At 35.9% G+C, this 23,463-nt stretch overlaps 1 protein-coding gene across 2 annotated transcripts; it reads right to left on the bottom strand.

Moving 5' to 3' along the window:
• Window positions 1-4,587: 4,587 nt before the first annotated feature.
• LOC111990251 (cytokinin riboside 5'-monophosphate phosphoribohydrolase LOG8) lies at window positions 4,588-8,671 on the bottom strand. 2 transcript variants are annotated; one of them, XM_024022042.2, is made up of 9 exons: window positions 8,450-8,670; window positions 8,170-8,328; window positions 7,404-7,501; window positions 7,239-7,269; window positions 6,851-6,950; window positions 6,613-6,683; window positions 6,389-6,532; window positions 5,509-5,610; window positions 4,588-4,953 (listed from the first exon to the last, which is right to left on the bottom strand). In XM_024022042.2, the coding sequence occupies exons 2-8, from the start codon at window positions 8,281-8,283 to the stop codon at window positions 5,518-5,520; spliced, it is 651 nt and encodes a 216-aa protein (XP_023877810.1). In that variant the 5' UTR covers window positions 8,284-8,328; window positions 8,450-8,670; the 3' UTR covers window positions 4,588-4,953; window positions 5,509-5,517. The 2 variants fall into 2 exon arrangements, with proteins under 2 accessions (XP_023877810.1, XP_065638792.1); XM_065782720.1 differs by lacking the exon at window positions 4,588-4,953 and adding an exon at window positions 4,958-5,350 and having other exon boundaries at window positions 8,170-8,671.
• Between the last annotated feature and the right edge of the window lie 14,792 nt (window positions 8,672-23,463).

Here is a 23,463-nt window from a genome sequence, read left to right as displayed (position 1 = left end):
CACTTTTTTTATTAAAATAATATTTTTCCTCACTTTTTCTATTACTTCCCACCTACCCCCACCTAACCACAAAGTCTTTGCCTCTCACTTTCCCCTAACCCTCAAACCCGCCACCTCTCTCTCACCCCTCAAAGTCTCTGCATCTCCTTTTTTTTTTTTTTTTTGACAGTTCGAAAGCTACAAAGAAGAGAGAAGATAATGATAATGATGATGCGTAAAATTGGTTGCTTTTTGTATTTTGCAAATGTTTACATCTATTGATGTGGATGCTCTTAGCTTCTTAACATATCCAGACTTTTTTTTTTCTTCGCAGTATCCGAAACTATATATAAGTAGCATATAAAGTGCTCTTATCTCGTAGTTCTTACAACTTGAAAGAAATTTGCAATATTCAACGTCACTTAAATTTTGGTTTAAATGCCAATGATCATCTAGTTTGGCATACATCCTTTCGGGGGAAATTCTACAATACCCATATTTTTGTGTGGATATGATACTTCTATTAGGTTATAGGACTATCCAAACACTTGGCAAAGGTTAACCTTTGACTACATCTCACGAAGACCTAAAGATTTACGTTCTCTCCCAATCAACACTGGTAGCTCAGTTGTCATCATGACATACCCATGAAATGAATTGCTCATTAGAGACAACTGGCCCGTCGAACACCCAAGCTTTGGCGATCAACAATGGGTGAGCTTTTTTTGAACTCAAACTCGAACTCGAACTCTTCAAGTTAGTTGGCAGGTGGAACATAAACCCACTCAACCCCTGTGGACACCCCTAACCTCTATTTGTTTTCATGTTAATTGTAATATAGCAACTAAGATAGTGTCTATATCAAATCGCATAACAGGTTCAATTCCATGATAACCCCTTTTTTTAGCGACAATGAGAGGGTCACATGATAGTAACTTTGTCATAAACGCTAGTAACTCACGTCACATTAAATAACAAGTCTATAACAGATACCACACCACCAAAAAAATTGGGAGTAAAATAGAAGAACCCTCGTTTCATCAAAATTCATAGAGTTTAACGATAAAAAATGGAGTTTGCATGTCATCCATTTTGTCACCATCAGAGTATTTATAGATTACAAGTCTTCCTCACAAATATTGGCTTGACAATTAGAGAATGTGATAGGTTGGAAATCATCATACTTGTTTTTGGGACAAAGCTGGAAAGGGTAACCAAAACTAATATTTATGCAGGGCCAGACCCTGTTATAATCTCTCTCTCTCTCTCCTCTCTCTCTCTCTGTCTCAAACAGAGGCATATACTCAACAATGATTCTTTTTTATCAAATTCATTAGAATCATTAGACACAAGTACTTCGAAAATGAATTAGTCAAATAAATGGAGAAACTCGTCGAGTTACTTATCTCTGACTCTCTGTCTCAACAGTGGTTTAAGAAGGGTGGCTCTATTTAATCATCAGAGATTATGGGTCTGTTTGGATTGAGCTTATTGTTGCTGAAACTGAAAATTGAAAACTGAAAACTGAAAACACTGTAGCAAAATAATTTTTAAACGTGTGAATAATACTGTAGGACTTATTTTTAATATTTTTTATTGCATGAACAGTGAATAAACAGTAATTTTTGTCCCTTGCACAGTGATTTTACTGTTTACATGCAGTGCTTTGTCCCCTGTCACATGATATTACTGTTCATGCTGAAAAAAAAAAAAAAAAAAAAAAAAAAAAAAAAAAAAAAAAGAAGGCAAAACGTGCCGCAGGATTCAGCGGAAACGCTGAATCCAAACGGGCACTATATATTACTTACAAGTTTTCCTAAATGTTTCACTTTGGCTGTGTTTGTTTCGTGTAAAATGTTTTCCGGAAAATACATATTTTCCGGAAATGTTATTTTCCGGAAAAGGAAAATATTTTTAAGTGTTTGGTTGAATTATGAAAATTGTTATGGAAAATATTTTCATGTGTTTGGATGTATTCTAAAAATGCTATTTTCCGAAAAAATTTTCACATTTTCTCAGCATCCAAACAAATTTTATTATAAAAAATTTCAACATCACAGCCAATTCAACAAAAAATTCCGGCGGCAAATTCCGGCAACAACAACACAACAACAACAACAACAATCAAACTTTAAAAAAACAAAACTGAGATGGGTCTGGGTCGAAGGTCTGGGTCGTCGGTGTGGTGAGGCGAAGGCGGGTGAGGCGATGGCGTGGGTTCGTGGTGCGAGTCGTTGGGTCTAGGTCAAAGGTCGAAGGCACGACGATCGGCGAGTCGTTGGGTCTAGTTCGCGGTGCGAGTTGCTGGATCGAAGGTCGAAGGCGCGACAATCGGCGAGTCGCTGGGTCTGGTTCGCGGTGCGAGTCGCTGGAAGCGCGATCGATGATCGACGATCGCTGGGTCTGGAAGGGCGATCAACGATCGGCGCTCGCTGGGTCTCGCCGATGGGTCTCAGTCTCGCCGAGCTGTCTCTTCTCTCTCTCTCTCTCTCTCTCTCTCTCTCTCTCTTTTTCCGGAAATCAATTGAAGTGAAAATAGGAACGGAAATGCATTTCCGTTGTCTAAGGGAAAATAGCAAGTGAATTTCCGAAAAATAGAATTTTTCGTAACTGCCAAACACGCGAAAAATGTGGCAAATAATTTCCGGAAATTGATTACCACCGATTCAAACGCAGCCTTTGTCTCGTTCTTCATTTCCCTTTTACTTTGTTGTATTAAGCATATACACATTTCCATAATAAACTGCAGAATGATGGCAAGGACAAGAGTGGCACAGACAAGAGGACTGGCAAAACAAGACCTGATTTTAAGTTAAAAAAGTTATGAAGGGACCTCTCTCAGACGAATAGTAAGATACCTCTGCAATCACTTCATGGTATGTCGACCTAAGAAATAGATGGCTTGTCAGTGTTACAGATGCCCAATTAGGATGTGGAAAGGAGAGAGGGACCCCCTTAAAGAAATAACAACCATTTCAACTTTCATATTCATGACATTACGAGAGGTCCACCATCACCACGACAAAAGCTCCCACTAGTGAAAAATCCAAAATGCAAAAACAAAACCCAATATTCAAAATCCTAGAGGTTCCTCAAAAAAAAAAAAAAAAAAATTCAAAATCCTAGAGATATCCTCAAATTCATAATGCAACCATTTGCAATGGTAGTATAGGACACATATTATGGTAGGCATTATGCAGGGGCCAACTGTCATTTCATCAAAAGAGTTTACTTATGGTGGAAAAATGACAGCAATGCCCATATAACTAGACTTGTCAGAGAGAAGAGGGCCATAACATTAGGACCCCTCCGTTGGTAATCCATGTGAATTACAGTACGGCACCTCCTTATAAGGCCAAGCTTACCTATTAGAAAGGTATATGAATTGGGATTTCCAAAAGTGACAGATCATCAGGTTTCATATCAGCTAGGACAAGTTCATTGGCTACTATTCTGATACCCTATCAAGTATATAGGCAGGTTCTATAATGGAACACCAACCTTTTATGATTGTCACTGCTTCCTACTGTAAGCAAAATAACTTAGCATCAAGGAAGCAACTTTAATGGAAAACTACTTTCACCAAACACTAGGAATAAAAAAAATGTTCGAAAAATTACATTTTACCACATGGTTTGAACTGAATTCAATTTGCCAACTTGTGATTTAAAATTTACACTTTTCCCACTTGAAATTTAATTCCTTCAAAAAATTAGCCTAAAATTTTTATAAAAAAAATTGCAAGTTTAAATTATCTTTTTTTAAGAGTAAATCCAGATAACAAATCTACATTATGTTTTTTGTAAATCCAGAGAACAAATTATGTTTTTTGTAATGACCTTATTACAAATCTACATTACATTATTCATGAACACAAGAAAATACAATTAAATCTCAACCGTGTAAAGTGCAACTTTCTAAACAATAAGTTAGCAAATCAAATTTGACTCAAATCATAGGTGAGTAAAGTGTGAATGAACCCACATAATTTTGTAATAAGAAACAAGGGAAGCTGAAAAAGAGAAAAATTAGGTCATGGGGTGGTAGGGTAGCCATCTGAGGCTGTTAAAATGAAGTGTGTTTTCAAATTTTCATCCATGTGCCTCGCACAGTTGACTAACTTAGTAACTTCACAGCAAAGTCAGCCCATTCCTAACTCACCCATTTAGTCATTAGCGGTAAATTAACTCTTCTTTATCAACAACAAACTTCAGATGTGTTTTTGTACTTTTCTTTAAAAGTCTGTAAATACCAATAATAGGAATTTTTTGAACAAGTTGCTTAAACTTCTCATATTAGAAGATGATCCTGAAATTGTATGAACATCTTTCATAGTTTGCCAAGGAAGCTAAAGTTGTTGTGAACATGGATTGAATTCCCAAGGAAGCTAAAGAGAGTAAGGGAGAAAAACAGTTAAGGATGAATCGCTCAACAATATATGTATATATATATATATATATATTTTTTTTTTTTTGGGGTCAAACTCTATGCTTCTAACTTATTCAGAGAAGGTGGTAGGCAACACCATCTTCTTCTGAATATAAATTAGGAAGGAGCCATTTCTTGAAGTTATTAATCATGACATGAACAAGAAATCAACTAAATAAATAAACAGAAATAAATTTCTATATTTTAATTATACTACTTTTTCCACCAAAAATTCAATCCTTTTTAAGTTCTAAAAAAGGGTTAATTAATTTTATAAGCAGCACCCTGGTATCTCATGTAACTGGACCATGATCCAGGCTTGTACAAAGCATTCTTGGGCACGTAGCTCTAAGAATACTCGCTCTTTTTGGTGGCTCGATGGTAAATTTGCAGCACCTCCTTGAGGGATGCTGTAGAATCTAGTTTCAAAGAGGTTACCTTCACTTTGGCATCACTAATCCTCTCTTCCTCCCAACTTTTAAAACAACAAATGCACCAATTGCTCCCAGTTAGCTTCTCCTGTTAGTAGGTACTAGGAGGCACAAGCTGCTTCAAAAAAATAACTTAAGAATGAAATTATTTGACATTATCAAATCAAAAGAATAACTAGAAGGAAGCTTCCTTAAGATGTTCTCTAGTATGTTTACTAAATGAATGTGATTTAGAATTGAATGTTCCTTTGATGGTTTCATGCGTGGATCTCATGATGAAGTCATCTTTAGGTTACTGGTATTCAATAGCTTCACCAAAAGTCCAAGTTGTCCTCAAATCAGCTATCTAGTCCAATTAAGCCACTAAATTGTGGGACCTCTCACCACTTACTAGAAGATTCTGTACTATTTCATATCAGCGCTTCCCATTTCAAAGTATCTTTGCCCTTTAGCAAGTGGAACCAACCAGATATGACTACAGAACAGTGTTTCAATTGACCGTAAAGCAAAGACTATAAAACAGCAAGGAAAAAAATTTACTACGCTTCAAATCACAAAGGCCGACAAAAGTACATAGTAATGAACAATATATGGTCCCATCTATATAGATTCTTCCACATATTTAAATGATGATGAATCACATCAGGAATCAATTAGGAGAAAGACCTACCAATAATAATCACTGTGCATTTTCTTTTCCTGGATAATTACCAAGTTGCTCCATCTGCCAGCTTTCATGAGGAGCAACATGTTCATGGAAAGGAGTATATTGCTGCAAAAGTATATCAAAGAATTAGATGACAGATATAGTACAAAGACTTTATTACAATTTATAGCATCTCCCTGTAAAAAATTTGAAACAAAATTTCATGCTAGCCTGCTAATGGAATGTATACCATGCAAATATACCCTCTTTTTCATATGACAAAACAAAGGGTGCCAAAAAGGAAGGGGGAGCAAGGAAATGTGCCCTCATTTATTCTTGGTACTTATATGATAACGAATAAGAGGTTGGCCATAACACTAGCATTGACAATATATATGTCCAAGCAGTTTTGAATATTGTGTTTCAATTGGCCCCACTAACTAACATGACTCAAATTTATGTGATAGGCAGGTCATTTAGAATACTAAGAACTCCACAAAGTCAATGATATTTATTAGGAAATTTGGTAAAGATCATCCATGTGATAGGCAGCTTAGCCATTTGATAGATAGTAATTTATGAAGTTCCACAATTTCAGTAAGGTTTGGTTTTTTTTTTTCATAGGAAATCTGGTCACGTTTTATCCATCTCTTGTGCTTGGGAGAAGCAATGAATGTGCGTTAGAATTGTAACTGGAATTTATAAGCTAATCTTGTATCTCTCTCTCTCTCTCTCTCTCTCTCCTCCCCCCACCCCCCTCTCTTAAGAAAAAAAAAAAAGATGAATATAAAAAAGCCCCCCCACCCCCCCCTCTCTTAAGAAGGAAAAAAAAAAAAAGAAGGAAATGTTTCCTTCCTATAACAAAGCCTAATTGACTATGTGGGAAAATTAGTTATAAGGATACCTCCATCTTCATCATTAGTTCTTTGGCAGTTGGAGCAGAGACAACTATATGCCGAGCACCTGGTTTGATGAATCCTTCTTCAACGCCATTGTCAAATAATGCCAGCAAGCAATTATAGTACCCATCAACATTTAGCAGACCAACCTATAGAAATAAAATCCAGTTACAACCTTGGTAATTTTCCAATTCTTTTAGATCTTCAAATATAAAAATTGATAAGTTACTGGTTTCTTATGAATTCCAAGTTGGGCCCACGTTATCATCTCCAACAGCTCTTCCATAGTTCCATATCCTCCTAAAACCACCAAAAAAGAAAAAGATATGTTGGCAAAAAAAAAAAAACTCTTGAGAACAACAATTTTGAGTTTATAAATGAAAATCAACAGAGTTTCAAGTAGCAACATATTTAAGGTGAATGCTTATTTTCTTTTGATTACAGATGAGAACTTTCCAGGTGATTACCAGGAAGAGCAATAAAGGCATCCGCTTCTCGAGCCATTGCAGCTTTACGCTCATGCATGTCTGTAACAGTTCTTACTTCTCCAACAGTTTGACCAGATATCTGCCAGCGTTATCCACAATACACTAGACCAAGTGAATAAGTTTTTCAACTACCAACATATCCAAGTACTTTCCATAGAATAGGTAGCTAATATCATATAGGACCTGATAAAAATTTCTCCCCCTAATTAGGGCTGCTATGAATTAAAATCTGGTGGAATGCATACTGTTTATTATATACTTCTAAGAAACTTCATTTGCATTGCAAGGACTTTGGGGAAAAAGAAAAAACAATAGAAAAAGCATTCTAGTTCAATACATACATAAACAGATAAAAGAGAACAGATACCTCAAGAGGCATGAGAGCTGTTGGAATGACCCTGTACATGAAAACAATTACGAATTTCATCAGTGATACAATGTGTTCAATGAACACCTATCTTGCATTTGATGAAAGGATTATCAATGAAAGATATGGACAATGTACTGTTGAACACATGTTTCTTAGTTATACCCGAGAACGTGGCAACCTCCATCATACACTGTCTGAGATATCAAACCCATCAACCCAACACTTCCTCCACCATACACCAAGTCTATCCTCCTCTTCACCTGTTACATACACCCATAAAGTTAACACCAACCACACATAATCCTTTTAGAGTAACCCTATCAAGGATAGCGGCCAACCCAAGAACATCATGTTAACTATACATAAAATGCACAATTCACAAATCTCATCAGTGTGTAAAACTTTTAGTCAAATTAATGTCCTGTGACCATAAATCACAATCCACTAATAGCGTCATTACCAAACAGAACCGTGCCCAACACATCAACCTATCATTTCACAACTCCAAGCTCATTTTTAGGCCAAAGCCCAAAACAGAAGTACAGCTCCATTATCTTTAAAAAAGCAATCCCAGTTTTCAAAATATCAAGCACCTAGTACACATAACTTAAAGATGATTACAATACCATTAAAAAGAACACGTTTTGAAAACATACAACAGTCCCAGTTCAAAATATCAATCGCCCAGTACACAGAACCTAAAGATGAAAACAATATCATCAATAAGAAAGAACACACTTTGAAAACATACACCAGTCCCAGTTCAAAATATCCAACAGCCAGTACTCAGATCCTAAAGACGAATACAATATCATTAAAAAGAACACGTTTTGAAAACATACAAAAACAAATACAATAGACCCAAAGCTTGAGACTCTACACTGACCTTAATCAAAGGAAGAGAGTAACAAAAGAAAAACAAACAAACCAGTTCATTGCCTAATTCAAGAGCAGCATCACTGAAGACTTTTCTGTGGCCGGAGTTGCTCCCACAGAAAACACAAACCCTCCTGAACTTGCTTTTTGTATTGCCTTCTTCCATTTACGATTGCTTTTCTCTTTTCCTTTTTTTTTTTTTCAATTCAATCTCAAAACATTGGAAATAACAAATCAAAACACAAAGCCAAACTTTGTTAAGCAGATAACAAATATATACATACATATATATAATTATATATTACTTCTATTACAAACACACCAATACTTACAAAAATAAACGTCACCCAATAAAAGAAATCTATGAAAGACTTCCTTTTTGGATGAGTATCTATAAAAGACTTCAAAAAGACAATCTGGGTTGATCTTAAAGTGATGAACACGGCAATTGAATTCAAGTAAAATAGATGGGCCTTTATATATTTGGCGAATGGGAGCAAAAGAAGCCCACATGCTCCATTTCCTTTCTAATCCAACGTCTTTGTGTCGGCTATATATATATAAATCAATCTTTTTTCTATATATTATATATTTTTTGTATGGATTAAGTAGATACTATATAATTTGATAATTAGAGTCAGAGATTATTTTTCAACCGTTGAAGCTACGTTAAAAACAGTGAACAAATCCTATAAAGCTCTAAACAAGGATATAAATTTTATTTTATTTAGGAGATGTTTTTAGATATCGCTTATTTTGTTAAAACTGAAAATTTACTGTTAAAAGTACTGTAGATAAAAGTAAAAGTTAGTTAAAATAGTACAGTGAGATCTATAAATAGTACCAAAAAATGCAGTGAGACTCATAAATAGTAGCAAAAATAAGTTAAATAGTAAAATAATTTTAAGTTTTCAGCCCTATCCAAATGCATGCTTAGTGATTGTAAACCCCCATATTGCTATTTTATACGAGTCCAAATTTTCTATCCCACTTTTCTTGCTTCATTTTATACTCCACCAATAAATACTTGCCACATATTCACCTAAGTAATTAAATATTACTATTAATTAATAATTGTAGTATTAATAAGTCAATAATAAGAGTATTTAATTAATTAGGTGAACATGTGGCAAATATTTATTAGTGGAGTATAGAGTGAAACAGGAAAAATGAGACAAAAGATTTGGACTATGATAGGATATTACCAAAAAGATATTTTTAAAATATTTTACAACTCAGCTACATTAACTTTAGCAAGATTGTATTTTTTTTTAAAATAGTTTTTTGTTGTCTCTCGACTCTTTTATATTTTTTCTTATTATTTTTCTCTCTCCTTTTTCTCTTTCTCTATTGTTTCTCACCTTTTTAAAATAGTTTTTTATTTTCTCTCACCTCTTTTGAGTTATATTATTTTATTGTGTAGATATATTATTTTAATGTATTGTATAATAAAATAAAAACCGAAATATTATGTATATTATAAAATAAGGTAGTATAATAAATAAAGTAATTTTTTAAATTATAAAATGGAGCATTTTTTGCAATCTTCATGCTAATGCCTACGTAAGAGTTTCTTTTGCGTGTGAATTGTAAAAGTCCAAAAGAGAGAGTGGACTAGGCAAAAAGAAGACAAAGGTTAAGGTTACTGTCACGGTTGGACTTGACTTCAATCTTGTAATTACCATGATGTTGCTATTTTTAATCATATTAATATTGATTGCACATTATAACATTTTAAAATCATTGAGTGTCCTTGAGCCACCCTACAATCTAATCTTTACCATGACAATGATGTATGTGACATGTTTTTGTGTGTGTATTTCTTTAAAAATAATAACAAACTAGTTGTTAACCTGAATGATGCACATGATAGTTAAATAAAAATAAAAAATATTTATTTTGGTTAAAGATATATGACTTGACTTAAAAAAATGTATGACTTGAAAATGAACGAAAATAAGTAAATTTTTATTCAATATAATAGTTTAGAAAAATTATTTTTCTTTCATATTATTGGTTCCGCATAACACATCCCGGCTTGAATTATTCTATGGTGATAACTTTACATAATACTTAACTGCAATTAAATCTACTATTTACCACCAATCTAATATATGTTATCTTGATGGTAGATCTACAAATTGCATTATCATATCCTTAAAACTTGCTACATCATTATTATTATCTATATACAATATAAAACCAAAACCTTTGACTTTTTAAGAGACTTACGTTAGAATTAAGATTAAAAAAATAATTATAATTTTTTTTAATTAGACCTCACGTTAGAATTTTTTTTAAAAAGGACCCACTTTAGGTTCCCCCCCCCCCCCCCCAAAAAAAAAAAAAGACTCACGTAAAATTTTTTTTTAAAAAAAATTTAGGATTAAGGAAAAAAGAAAGAGGGACTCCTATTAGAACTCTCTCTTCCTTTCTCAAATTTTCTGCAATTTGATGCTATAAAATTGTAAGAATTAAATCAAATTAAAAAATATAAATAAAAAATGCTGATGTGGAAAATTGTGGAGAGGTTAACCAAAAGTCAAAGACTTTGATTTTATATATATACTAATATTATGTCCATGTGATACACAGCTTAATAAAAAATAATATGTAAATTAAATGCCTTGATAAAAAATCATATATAAATTTTAAAAAAATATTTTGATGTTAAATATAGATTACAAAAAATGAAAAATTATTTTAATTAGAATTGAATGTAAAAAAAAAGGGGATTTATTTATGAAATACTCTACTAATTAAGTAGTGAGAAACTTGAAACTCTAAATTAATTATCGAAATAAATAATATATGTAGTGTGTTTGAATAAAAATATATTGTACATCATTAGGTAACCACTACAACATGTGTGTGTATTATATATATATATATATATATAAGAATTGTGGGGAGTTTTTTGCTCTAAGGAAACTTATGAGTACTCCTTTAGGCAATTTTTGCTCTTTGTCCCACATTGGAGGGGTTTCCTTCCTCCTAGTACTTTATAAGGCATGAACCAATGACATTAGAGTACCACTAGTTTGGTTTGATCATTTTATTGTAGGGGAGTTTTTTGCTCTAAGAAAACTTATGAGTACTCCTTTAGGCAATTTTTTGCTCTTTGTCCCACATTGGAAGGGTTTCCTTCCTCCTAGCACTTTATAAGGAAACTTATTGAGTAAATGGTACTTGGAAGAAGGGTCTGCACCTGTCTGTTGACCGCAAAATGACTCGATTCAAAGCAACAGTCATTCCTGTCAACTTCTGGACCTCTTTGAGATTTCAAGGAGGCTGTAGGTTGTTAATTGCTCTAATCTAATTAAGGTTAACCTTAATTCTGCAATGAGTGACCATATAACCCAAAAACTTGCCAGAGCCGACGTCGAAAGAACACTTAGAAGCATTAAGGTGCAATTTGTGTTTCTTTAGTATCTTAAAAATATTCCTGAGGCCATTTACATGCTTAGACTCTACTTTACTCTTTACCACCATATCATCTATGTAGAACTCAATATTTTTGCCTAATTGAGGTTCAAACATCCTGGTCATCATCCTCTGGTAAGTAGACCCTACATTCTTCAATCCAAAGGATATCACTTTGTAATGAGAATTCCTAGTAAGCAGAACGAAAGTGATTTTCTCTTGATAATCCTAAGCTAATGGTATCTGATGATATCCTTGGAAAGCATCCAAAAAGCTCATTCGAGGATGGCCTACAGTTACATCCATTAATTGATCTATTCAAGGCATGTGGAAGGGGTCCTTGGGGCAAGCTTTATTTAAATCCGTGAAGTCTACACATACTTGCCACTTTCCACTTTTCTTCCTCACAACCACAGTATTAGCTAACCACTCAGGGTAAAAAACTTCCTTTGTGGCACCAGCCCGTTTGAGCTTAACCAGCTCCTCCTTGACAGCATCCGAATCTTTCTTGGATGAGCGTCAAGATGGTTGGTTTTTGGGGATGACAGAGGAATTGACATTTAGATGATGTCAAATAAAATCTGGGTCAACCCTAGGAGTTTTGTAAGCACTCTATGCAAACACATCAATGTTTCTCTTAAGAAATCCTATCAACTCTTCCTTTTCTTGAGAAGGCAACTAAACTCCAACCTAGAAGAACTTACCTTCATTATCACCAATAATAACTTTTTTCCAACTCCTCGCAACTTGCCTCTTCTACCTCCACGTCCGTAGACTACACTAGTACCCTTGATTGCTATAAACCTTGCTCAGTAGAAGCCGAGGACTCACCTTCGGTCTGATGTTTGATTGCAGCCACCAAGCATTGTCTAGCTACAGACTGGCTTCCAACTAACTCCTCAACCTGATCCCTTGACGGATACTTCACCTTCAAGTTCAAGGTGGAAGACACAACCCTCATGGCGTGAAGCCAAGGTTTTACCACAATAGCAGTATAGGGGAGTATGCATCTACCACGATGAAGTTTACTTCCACGACTTCTTACCCTACCTGAACGGGTAGTCTAATGTGGCCCTTCGGAAAGACGATCTTCCTATCAAACCCTATTAGAAGGGAGTCATAACAAGCCAAGTCTTCGGGCCTTAGCTTCAGCCTTCTAAATAAGTCAGGGTACATGATCTCTGCATCACTGCCCTGATCCACCAACACCCTCTTCACATCACACCCTCAAATCCTGATAGTAACTACTAGGGCATCATTATGTGGCTGTAAGGTATCCTCATTAGAAAAGCTCAAAGTTGGTTGGGCCTTTAATCTACCCTTTTTCGAATCAGGGAGGGAGTCCCCTGTAGATGGCCGAGCTACAGGCATCACCCTGGATGGCTAAGAACCAGTCCTTCTTGGAGCAGCAAAAATGATACTAATTGTACCTAAAGGTGGTCTTGTTGAAGTATCTCTTTGAGCTCCCGACCTTAACTGATCACTCTGTTCGTTGGGTTGATGCAGGAATTGCTTCAATTTCCCACTTTTAACTAATTGCTCCAAATGACTCCACAATGTCCTGCAATCCTCTGTAGTATGCCCCCAGTCTTGGTGGAATTGGCAATGAAGGCTCTAGTTACACCTCATAGGGTCTTCTCCCATCTTGTTTAACCATTTAAAGTATGGCTCACTCTTAATTTTTTTCAAGATTTGGTGCACTGGCTCTCAGAACACAATGTTAACCACCTGTAGTAGTAGATTCGGATTGCCCAGAAAAATCTCTTCGAGTTTGGTTACTATTGTATCTATCTGACCTAAAATCCCTTCTATCATGTAGGACCACCTTAGCTTTCCCTTTTCCTTATTGTTGTCTTCCTCGACCCGCTTATATTTGTTAATATGGTCCATGAGCCGACGTACATTCCTAACTGGCTTCCTTGTCAAAGATTTTCTCAAATCATACTCAGCGGGTAGGCCGACCTTGAAAGTCCTTATAGCCACATCATCAAAGTTCCCATCTATCTCATTAAACAATTCCCAGTACCTGTCAGAATATGTTTTCAGGGTTTCCCCTTCGTGCATAGTCATAGACAATAAGGAGTCTAAAGGTCGAGGAACCTTGTTGCAAGTAACAAAATGAGCCCTAAACACTCTAGTAAGCTCTTTAAAGGAGTTAATAGAACCTTCTTGTAGACCATTAAACCATCTCATCGCCACAAGCCTTAAACTGGACAGGAACAACTTGCACATCAGAGTCTCATTCTTCGAGTGAACAACCATTCTCTGTTTGAAGTGGCTAACATGTTCCAACAGGGTTTGTTCTACCATTATACATGGTGAACGCTGGCTGAGTAAACCGCTGAGGGAGCTTCTCACCTTCAATCTTACGGGTAAAAGGAGATTTGTAAATCTGGTTAAGAGCCCTACTCATAACATTGTTGCCCAGACCTTTGCGAGATGGACTCTTATTCCTATACTTATAATGGCGATCCTCATCATATGAAAAAGACTCACTGGGAGAAGTCCTTAACCTGGGCCTATAACTGCCATCCCTATTGTCATCAAAAGAAGGGTCAGAGCTTAAAAGAGTCTTTCTTCATCGATCGCGGCGGATCCTCCTGCGCAGATGGTCAATCTCCAACTGCATGCTTCTAGTATTCTCCTCATGAGAGATGTAACTCTTGCCTCAAGATTGGCTCCTACTAGTATGCGTAGTGTGCACACTAACCTCGCGGTCCTTCATTCGTTCAAGATTAAGAAATTGGTCCTGAAGTTGAGAACCAACAGACTCCTCCTGGTTTGGCCCTAAACCTACCATAGCTAGACGTTGATCTCACTAAAGCTCAAGTAGAGAGTGGGCTGGATCCTAAGCCCGAAAGGTAAATGGATTCAGGCCCAAATAGCCTAATGCAATGAATTTGTAGAGAGTGGGCTGAAAACTAGGCTTCAATGACTGGAACAACACTTATAATGGAAAAGATGATAAGAAGACAAAGACAAGCAAGCTTTTGGAAAGAAATTNACTAACGAATTATAAAATACATATATATATATATATATATTTCATATTATAATTGTTAGGGGACTATAATTTGACTTTCTACAACCACTCTAAAAACAAGCCCGCCTAGCTTAATGTCGAATGTCATAAAAGATTTGAGTGTGTCTTCCTCATCACCAATTGGTTTTGAGATGAAATGGTACAACTCACGGTCCAACAAACTGTATCAAAGTCAAGGTCATAGGTTTGAGTCACGGGAGTGTTATTGTGAGGGAGGGATTGTTGGGGGGGCCATAATTTAACTCTTTGCAACCACTCTAAAAACAGGCATGCGTGGCGTGATATTGAATGTCATAAAAGGGAAAATTTGGAAAATAACACCAAGCTCCAAACAATTTCATTAGTTAGTAACGTTTCCAAACTATTTAGAAAGCTAACGTCTTGAGTATAAGACACTCAATTTTGCTCTTTGAAATCGAGCCACAAAGCCTCAAGTTCTAGTGAAACTCGAGTATGAACCACTCAAGTTCCTACTCTACACATTTAAAGAAAAAGAGATAGAGGAAAACCTTGAGGAAGAAGAAAAGCTTTGCAACAAATTCTTCACCTGGAGCCCTTACCTCCGCTTGAGTTTTGTCTGAGCCAATTGCCATCGCCTGGATTCAGTCCGAGCCGAAGGACGGTTAGGGAGATCTAGGTTTGCGGGCAAAGCCGAGGGCGTGGTTCTTTGTTTTTGATCTCTTTAGGTTTGTTGTTTCTGTTAAGGGTTTTGGGTTTGTTATTTTTGTTCTGCCTTCTTCTTCTTTGTTGATTTGCATCTGCTTCTTCCTTTAATCTTTGCCTTCTTTGTTGCGTTCTTTCTTCTTTGGGGTTATTTGAATTCTTTGTCTTCTTCACTGTGCTGTTCTTTGAATTTAGTTCATTATGGACATCGAGTCTTTAAGACTCGAGTTCCATGGGAAAAAAAAATCATAAAACTCAAGGCTTTGTGGCTCGAGTTCAAAGAGCAAAATTGAGTCTCTTAGACTCAAGATTTTAGTTTCCTAAATAGTTCGGAAACGTTGCTAACTAACAAAATTGTTTGGGGCTTGGTGTTAGTTTCCAATTTTTTTCCCCATAAAAGATTTGAGTGTATCTTCTTCATCACTGATTGGTTTTGAGGTAGGCCCTTTTGTAGTTGTTCTCTAGTTAGTAATGTATTATAAACCCGATTTAAAACACTAATGTTATTATTTTCATGTGTGTTTTAATAAGTATTACTGTTTACTAAAAAAATAATGGTTTTGAGGTGGAATGACATAATTCACGGTCTGACAATAATGTATTCATGTTAATTACTCTTTTGGCCTTTTCCCTCATATAAAACAAAAACCCTAACCTATTTGAAATCTTACTAACTAAATCTCATTTGGTGTGATAATGTGTATGCTGGTGTTGCTACTTAGAATTTTCCCAATAAGGCAGGAGGTAGCAAATAGTTATCAGTTTGTTGTGAGAGATAAGAATTACTAGAGGCATTAAAAAACTGGAGTGTATTGAAATTGTAGCACACCCGATAATGCATAGTTCTTATCATATATTCACATAAGAACAAAAGATGAAACTATTGAATGGTTGGGAAAACTTTCCTTTCATTTTTTATTTTTTAATGAGAAATAATTTCATCAAATGAACGATTTTCTTAAATGCATTTTTAGAGTGTTGTGCAGATAGCACCCCAGGACTCTTATCAATAACAGTAAATAAGCGGAAATTAAATAACAAGCACACACAAAGAACACAAGAATTTACGTGGTTCGGCAAACTGCCTACCTCCACGGAGACGACGGAGAAATTTCACTATAAAAATAGGGAGATACAATAGTGCACAATAACACTCTCAAGAAACCCAAATCCCAATTACACCCTAGCACTCTCTCACAGAAACAATAAGAATAGAAGCTGGCTGCCTCTCTTTTCTCTATTTTTCTCTCATGCGGCTGCTCACTAGGTTAATTGGAATTCTCTAATTCTCCGACTGCATCTTCATCTCATAACCTAAAATATATATATTTATATATATGTCAAAGTCGGCAGAAGAGGTTTCCTATTACAAATAGGATTCGGTCAACTTGGGCTTGTGGCAATTCAAGCCACACACACGGCCCACTTCAACAAATCTCCACCTTGGCTTGAATTGATCAAGCTACACGAGCAAACTCCTCCATCGCCTCCACCTTAGCCCTTAAGGGCTTACAAGCTGCAAACATCAACCAAGTCCAAGTAGCTCTTGAACTTGTCTGTTGGAATTGGCTTTATCAACATACTAGATGATTCCCAAATCTTATTCTTCTGTAGTGACCCCATCTCTTCTACATCCTTGTAAGACAATGGATCTCCACTGCTAGTTATGAGAGCAAAGCTAACCATATCTTCAAAGCCATATCTCTGTGGTGCTTTGTGAACCCGCTTCTCTCTACCTTTAGCAATTGAATAAGACTCTTCTTGTTGCTGCTGTGGATCAATCTCAGCATCACCCTTATCACTGGATGAACTATTCTCGTCAAACTCCACCTCAACAGTTAATTTCTCCTGTGGACTATCATCACATGTCTCTGCTTCATTCTGTTTCAACATAAAGGCTTCATCAAATATGACATCTCTGCTGGTCACCGTTTTCTTTGAGATTGGATCCCAAAGCCTGTAGCCTTTAACACCTTTTTCAAAACCAAGAAATACGCATTTTCTTGACTTCGAATCCAATTTAGAACGCTCTCCACTCTGCACATGCACATAAGCTGGACAACCAAAGATTTTTAGACTCGAATAATCAACTGGTCTACCTGACCAAACCTCTTCTGGAATCTTGAAATCTATGGCTGATGATGGAGATCTATTAATAATGAAGCTTGCTGTGTTAACTGTCTCTGCCCAGAACACCTTAGGCAACCCTGCATTTAATCTCATGCATCTGGCTCTTTCTGCTAAGGTTCTGTTCATTCTCTCTGCAACCCCATTCTGCTGTGGAGTTCCTTTAACTGTGAAGTGACGAGTAATGCCTTCTAATTCACAAAATTTTATGAATTCTTTATCTCTATACTCTAGTCCATTATCTGTTCTAAGGTATTTTATTTTCCTGCCAGTCTGATTCTCAACCTGTGCTTTCCACTTTTTAAATATGCCAAACACATCAGACTTATGCTTCATAAAATAAATCCATACCTTTCTAGAGTAGTCATCAATGAAACTGACAAAATACTGAGCACCGCTATGAGAAGAAACTGAAACTGGACCCCAAACATCTGAATGAATATAGTCAAGAACACCCTTACTTGTATGAGAGCCTGTCTTGAAACTGACTCTATGCTGCTTCCCATACACACAATACTTGCAGAAGTCTAGCTTGCATGTCTTCACCCCTTTCAATAAATTTCTCTTGTGCAGCTCTAACATACCACGTTCACCAATATGGCCAAGTCGCATATGCCATAATTTTGTGTCGTCAGTGCTGGACTCTATCGGAGTGGTGACTGCAACTCTTCCTACAACTGTGTTCCCAATCAATCTGTAAAGCGTGCTTACTTTCTGTCCTTTCATCACCATCAAAGCACCTTTGGTAATCTTCATGATTCCACCCTTTGATGAGTATGAATAGCCCAAATCATCCAATACTCCTAAAGAAATCAAATTCTTTCTAAGATCTGGAACATGTCTGACATTACTAAGAACTCTCACAACTCCATCAAACATCTTGATCTTCACGGTACCAATCCCAATAACCGGGCATGTAGCATCATTACCCATTTGGACCATACCACCGTTGTAAGGCTTATACGTGTCAAACCAATCTTTCTTTGGAGTCATATGATAAGAGCATGCTGAATCTAAAACCCAAGATTCCAATAGAACGTTGTTACTTGATGAAACTGAAAGTAAATCTGCACCAGCTTCACTGTCATCTGATGTTTCTTCAGCAACACTAGCTGATTCTAGGGGCTTCTTTCCATTCTTCTTCTCCTCTAAATGCTCTTTCAACTCTTTACATTGATTCTTGTAGTGTCCTTTCTTGTGACAATAAAAGCACTCTACATCTTTCTTTGCACGTGACTTAGACTGTGATCTGTTCCTGTTGGAGTTCCGTCCTCTTGACCTGCTTCTACCTCTATTGCTTGACTCAGACTTTACAATAAGTCCATCAGCCTGAGAACCATCACCATCTTGCTTCATCTTTATGTGTGACAAGAGAGCACTAGTCACCTCCTCGAGTACTATAGTCTCTTTGCCGTACATCAACGTAGTCACTAGATGATCAAAAGAAGTAGGAAGCGACGCTAACAAGAGTAATGCTTTATCTTCGTCCTCATAATTCACCCCAAAACTTGACAGTTGGGTGTTCAACATATTAAACGTGTTGAGATGCTCCAACAGATCTGAACCTTCCTTCATATGCAAACTATACAGTTGCTTCTTCACGTACAACTTGTTCGTCAGATTCTTTCTCATATAAAGACCTTCTAGTTTTTCCCAAACCTCCTTTGCGGTCTTTGCTTCTAGGATGTTGTGAATGACCTCATCACCTAGGTTTAGACGAATAGCGCTAGCTGCTTTCTCATCCATCTCTTCCCATTCTACATCCTTCATCGTTTCCGGTTTCTTCTCCTTCCCAAGCAAGGCCTTGTGAACTCCTTGTTGAATTAGGAGATCCTTCATCCGCCTTTGCCAAAGAGAAAAATTTCCCTTGCCACAAAACTTCTCTACATCATACTTTGTGCTTGACATCTTTACTGTGTTCAAAGGATTGAATCCTAACCTTAGCTCTGATACCACTTGTTGTGCAGATAGCACCCCAGGACTCCAATCAATAACAGTAAATAAGCGGAAATTAAATAACAAGCACACACAAAGAACACAAGAATTTACGTGGTTCGGCAAACTGCCTACCTCCACGGAGACGACGGAGAAATTTCACTATAAAAATAGGGAGATACAATAGTGCACAATAACACTCTCAAGAAACCCAAATCCCAATTACACCCTAGCACTCTCTCACAGAAACAATAAGAATAGAAGCTGGCTGCCTCTCTTTTCTCTATTTTTCTCTCATGCGGCTGCTCACTAGGTTAATTGGAATTCTCTAATTCTACGACTGCATCTTCATCTCATAACCTAAAATATATATATTTATATATATGTCAAAGTCGGCAGAAGAGGTTTCCTATTACAAATAGGATTCGGTCAACTTGGGCTTGTGGCAATTCAAGCCACACACACGGCCCACTTCAACATAGAGTGACACAAATAGAAAATGTGCTTTTGTTAGTGTCTCTCTATAAGTGGATGTGATTGTCAAACAAGATATTCTCATGGTGTTGGCCTCATTCTTTCCACTCTTTTCACCTATAACTAAATATTGCACAATCTCAGTAAGGACGCCAGCATTATACTTATGTCTATTACATACCTGAATTTGCATTTGTATATCCTCAGTATAAGTCCCAACTTTATATATATATATATATATAAGTGCAGTCTGTATGAGCAGCAACCAATACTGCTTCAGTTTAACAGTGAAAATTCCAATTATGGGTTAATATATGGTGGAAGCGTAATAGATGTGTCATTTTTCCAAAAAACAACACCCCCCACCTCTCTTTTTTAAGACACCCTCCTCTCTATGCACACATTTTTATGGTATGTTGACGATGTACTTGTAGTAATATTTACATAGATATGATCCTTTTATGGCAACAAGTTCCATTTATTCTCTGCAGGATTGTCTAGACAAAAGTTATTTGCACAAGGCGTACTCAATTACTCTGTTCTCAATAGAGGATGAATCAATCTCACTGTGCTTCAAACGTAAAGCTGACATCAAGCCTCTTAAAATCTCTGTTGGAGCATTTTAATATTAAATAATTAAAATGAATAAATGTTATAATATAAATGTAAAGATGTGGGAGTGAATATGGAAGATGAGGAGTTAGTGAAAATGTTTAATCTCACATTGAAAAGGAGAGAGACTATTTTATTCTTTTTAATTGTGGTGATTAATGGGCTAAAATGTATTGTCTCAGATATTGGGCAAGAGTGGAGGTTTGCACTGGTTACAAAGTTTAGCCAACTAAGGGCTTGAATCTCCTTAAAGAGAGCGAGTGTCGTGCCTTAGTCCAAATAGTGTTGTGTAATTTCTCTCTTTAAGTTAATAATATTCAGAAGTATTATTCAGTTTCTTGTTGTGTTATTTCCATTATTATTGTGTTTGTACCAACATTTTTAAGGAGATTCATCATATGGAATCTACACAAGAGAAACCAAATGAGCCTATTGGAAATCTTAACAAGCCATTTCGCTTTAAGGGAGCCCACTTCAAGAGGAGGAAAGGAAACGTCCTCTTCTACTTGAGTCTTTTCAAAGTCTCCTTCACTGACAAGAATTCATCAAAAGTTCCTACCGATGAGATGAGTGATGAAGAATATATTCTCCATCAAGAAAAAATAGATAAGTATACAAAAGATGAGTATAATTGTCACTCTTATCTATTGAATTGTCTAGCCGATCATTTCTATGATTATTATGATACAACTTACAATTCTACTAAGAAAATTTGGAAAACTTTACAAAGCAAGTATAATACTGAGGAGTCCATCAAGAAAAAATAGATAAGTATACAAAAGATGAGTATAATTGTCACTCTTATCTATTGAATTGTCTTGCCGATCATTTCTATGATTATTATGATACAACTTACAATTCTACTAAGAAAATTTGGAAAACTTTACAAAGCAAGTATAATACTGAGGAGGCATGTGCAAAGAAGTATGCTGCTAGCAGATTTTTTCGTTACCAAATGGTGGATGGAAAATCGGTGGTGGATCAAGTACAAGACTTCCAAATGATCATTGCAGAATTGAGATCCGAAGGCATAAAGATTGGAGACAATTTGGTGGTAGCTGGCATAATTAATAAACTACCACAATCTTGGAGGGAGTTCCAAAAGACTTTGTGGCACAAACAAAAGGAGACATCCTTGAAGACTTTGATCACATGCATCCGTGTGGAGGAGGAGGCTAGAGGACAAGATGCACTCATGACACAAGAGAGCAATGTTAATTCCACCACAAAGATAAACCTTATTTCAGCTAATAATAATATGCCCAAAAATTATTTTCCTAGAAATGGTCAATTGAAGCCTAAAAAGAGAGCCTTTAAAAATAATAATAGATCTCAAGGAAGGCGAAACCCGAATAAAAATTACAATAAGAACCAATGACCCCCTTCACAAGATCAATTTAATAGATCTTGTTTTGTTTGTGGCAAGAGTGGGCATATTGCTCGATTTTGCAAATTTCGGAAACATGAATCTGTCCCACAGACTAACGTAACCGAAGAGCCTTTAGTGGCTATGATTACAGACATCAATATGGTGCAATATGTTGAAGGGTGGTGGGCAGATTCTAGTGCTAATAGGCATGTCTGCTATGATAAAAATTGGTTCAAATTGTACACTCCTTTTGAAGAAGAAAAAATTGTTATGCTTGGTAACTCTAGCAAAACCAAGGTTCTTGGGAGTGGTGAGGTTGAATTGAAATTCACTTCTGGACGCATGCTAACATTGAAAGATGTTCTTTACACTCCATCCATGAGGAAGAATTTGATGTCAAGTTTTTTGCTTAACAAGGCTAGCTTCAAGCAAACTATGGAATCTGATAATTATGTAATCACTAAAAAGGGATTATTTGTAGGCAAGGATTATGCTTGTGATGGAATGTTTAAATTGAATGTTGAGAATAATAAAGCATCTACCAGTTCAGTTTATATGCTTTCTTCTATTAATTTTTGGCATGCTTGTTTGTGTCATATAAATAGTAGATATGTGGGAATCATGAGTAGTTTAGGATTAATTCTAAGACTGTCAAAAGATTTTGAAAAATGTGAAACTTGTAGTCAAGCTAAGATTACAAAAAGGCCTCATAAAAATGTTGTAAGAAATACCGAATTGTTTGAGTTAATTCAGTTTGATTTATGTGAATTTGAGGGAATTTTAACTCGTGGAGGAAATAGATATATTATCACTTTTATTGATGATTTCTCAAAATATACAACTATTTATTTGTTGAAAAATAAAAGTGATGCTTTTGAAAAATTTCAAGATTTTTTAAAAGAAGTTGAAAATCAATTCGGTAGAAAAATAAAAAGAATAAGAAGTGATAGAGGTCGTGAGTATGAATCTATTGCATTCAACTCATTTGTTCAGTCTTTAGGAATTATCCATGAAACTACTGCACCATATTCACCCGCTTCTAATGGTGTGGTTGAAAGAAAAAATAGAACTTTAATTGAGTTAACAAATACCATGTTAATTGAATCTGGTGCACCTTTACATTTTTGGGGTGAAGCTATTTTAACTGCATGTCATGTTTTGAATAGGGTGCCACATAAAAAGTCACATACAACACCTTTTGAGATGTGGAAAGGACATAAGCCAAATTTGGATATTTGAGAGTATGGGGTTGTCTTGCTTATGTAAGGCTTATTGACCCTAGAATGCCTAAATTGGGAATTAGAGTTACTACCTGTGCTTTTCTTGGTTATGCAATTAATAGTGCAGCCTATAGATTTTTTGATCTTGAAAACAAAATAATTTTTGAATCTGGTGATGCAATTTTTCATGAAGAAAATTTTCCTTTTAAATTGAAAAATAATGGGGGTGAAGAAAATATTTTGTCACAACCTAGTTTTTCTACTTCACATTTACAAAGTCAAGAAAATTTTGAAATGAAACCTAGAAGAAGTAAAAGAGCTAGAGTTGAAAAAGATTTTGGTCCTGATTATTATGTTTTTAACATTGAGGAAAATTCCCAAAATTTAAAAGAGGCTTTAACATCACCTGATGCTATATTTTGAAAAGAGGCTGTAAATGATGAGATGGAATCTCTAATTTCTAATAGAACTTGAAAATTA

This window comes from Quercus suber, unplaced genomic scaffold (genome assembly GCF_002906115.3).
Source record: "Quercus suber isolate HL8 unplaced genomic scaffold, Cork oak 2.0 scaffold_16, whole genome shotgun sequence".
Taxonomy (NCBI): domain Eukaryota; kingdom Viridiplantae; phylum Streptophyta; class Magnoliopsida; order Fagales; family Fagaceae; genus Quercus; species Quercus suber.
This window is presented reverse-complemented; position numbering and strand designations above follow the sequence as displayed.

Bases quoted from the DNA above. Each gene is read 5' to 3' on its own strand.
- LOC111990251 (XM_065782720.1), bottom strand. From the start codon at position 8,283: ATGGAAGAAGGCAATACAAAAAGCAAGTTCAGGAGGGTTTGTGTTTTC. The intron at 7,502-8,169 runs GTTTGTTTGTTT...TGTATGTAACAG, and splicing joins TTGAATTAGGCAATGAACTG to GTGAAGAGGAGGATAGACTT. The intron at 6,533-6,612 runs GTAACTTATCAA...TTATTTCTATAG, and splicing joins TTGGAATTCATAAGAAACCA to GTTGGTCTGCTAAATGTTGA.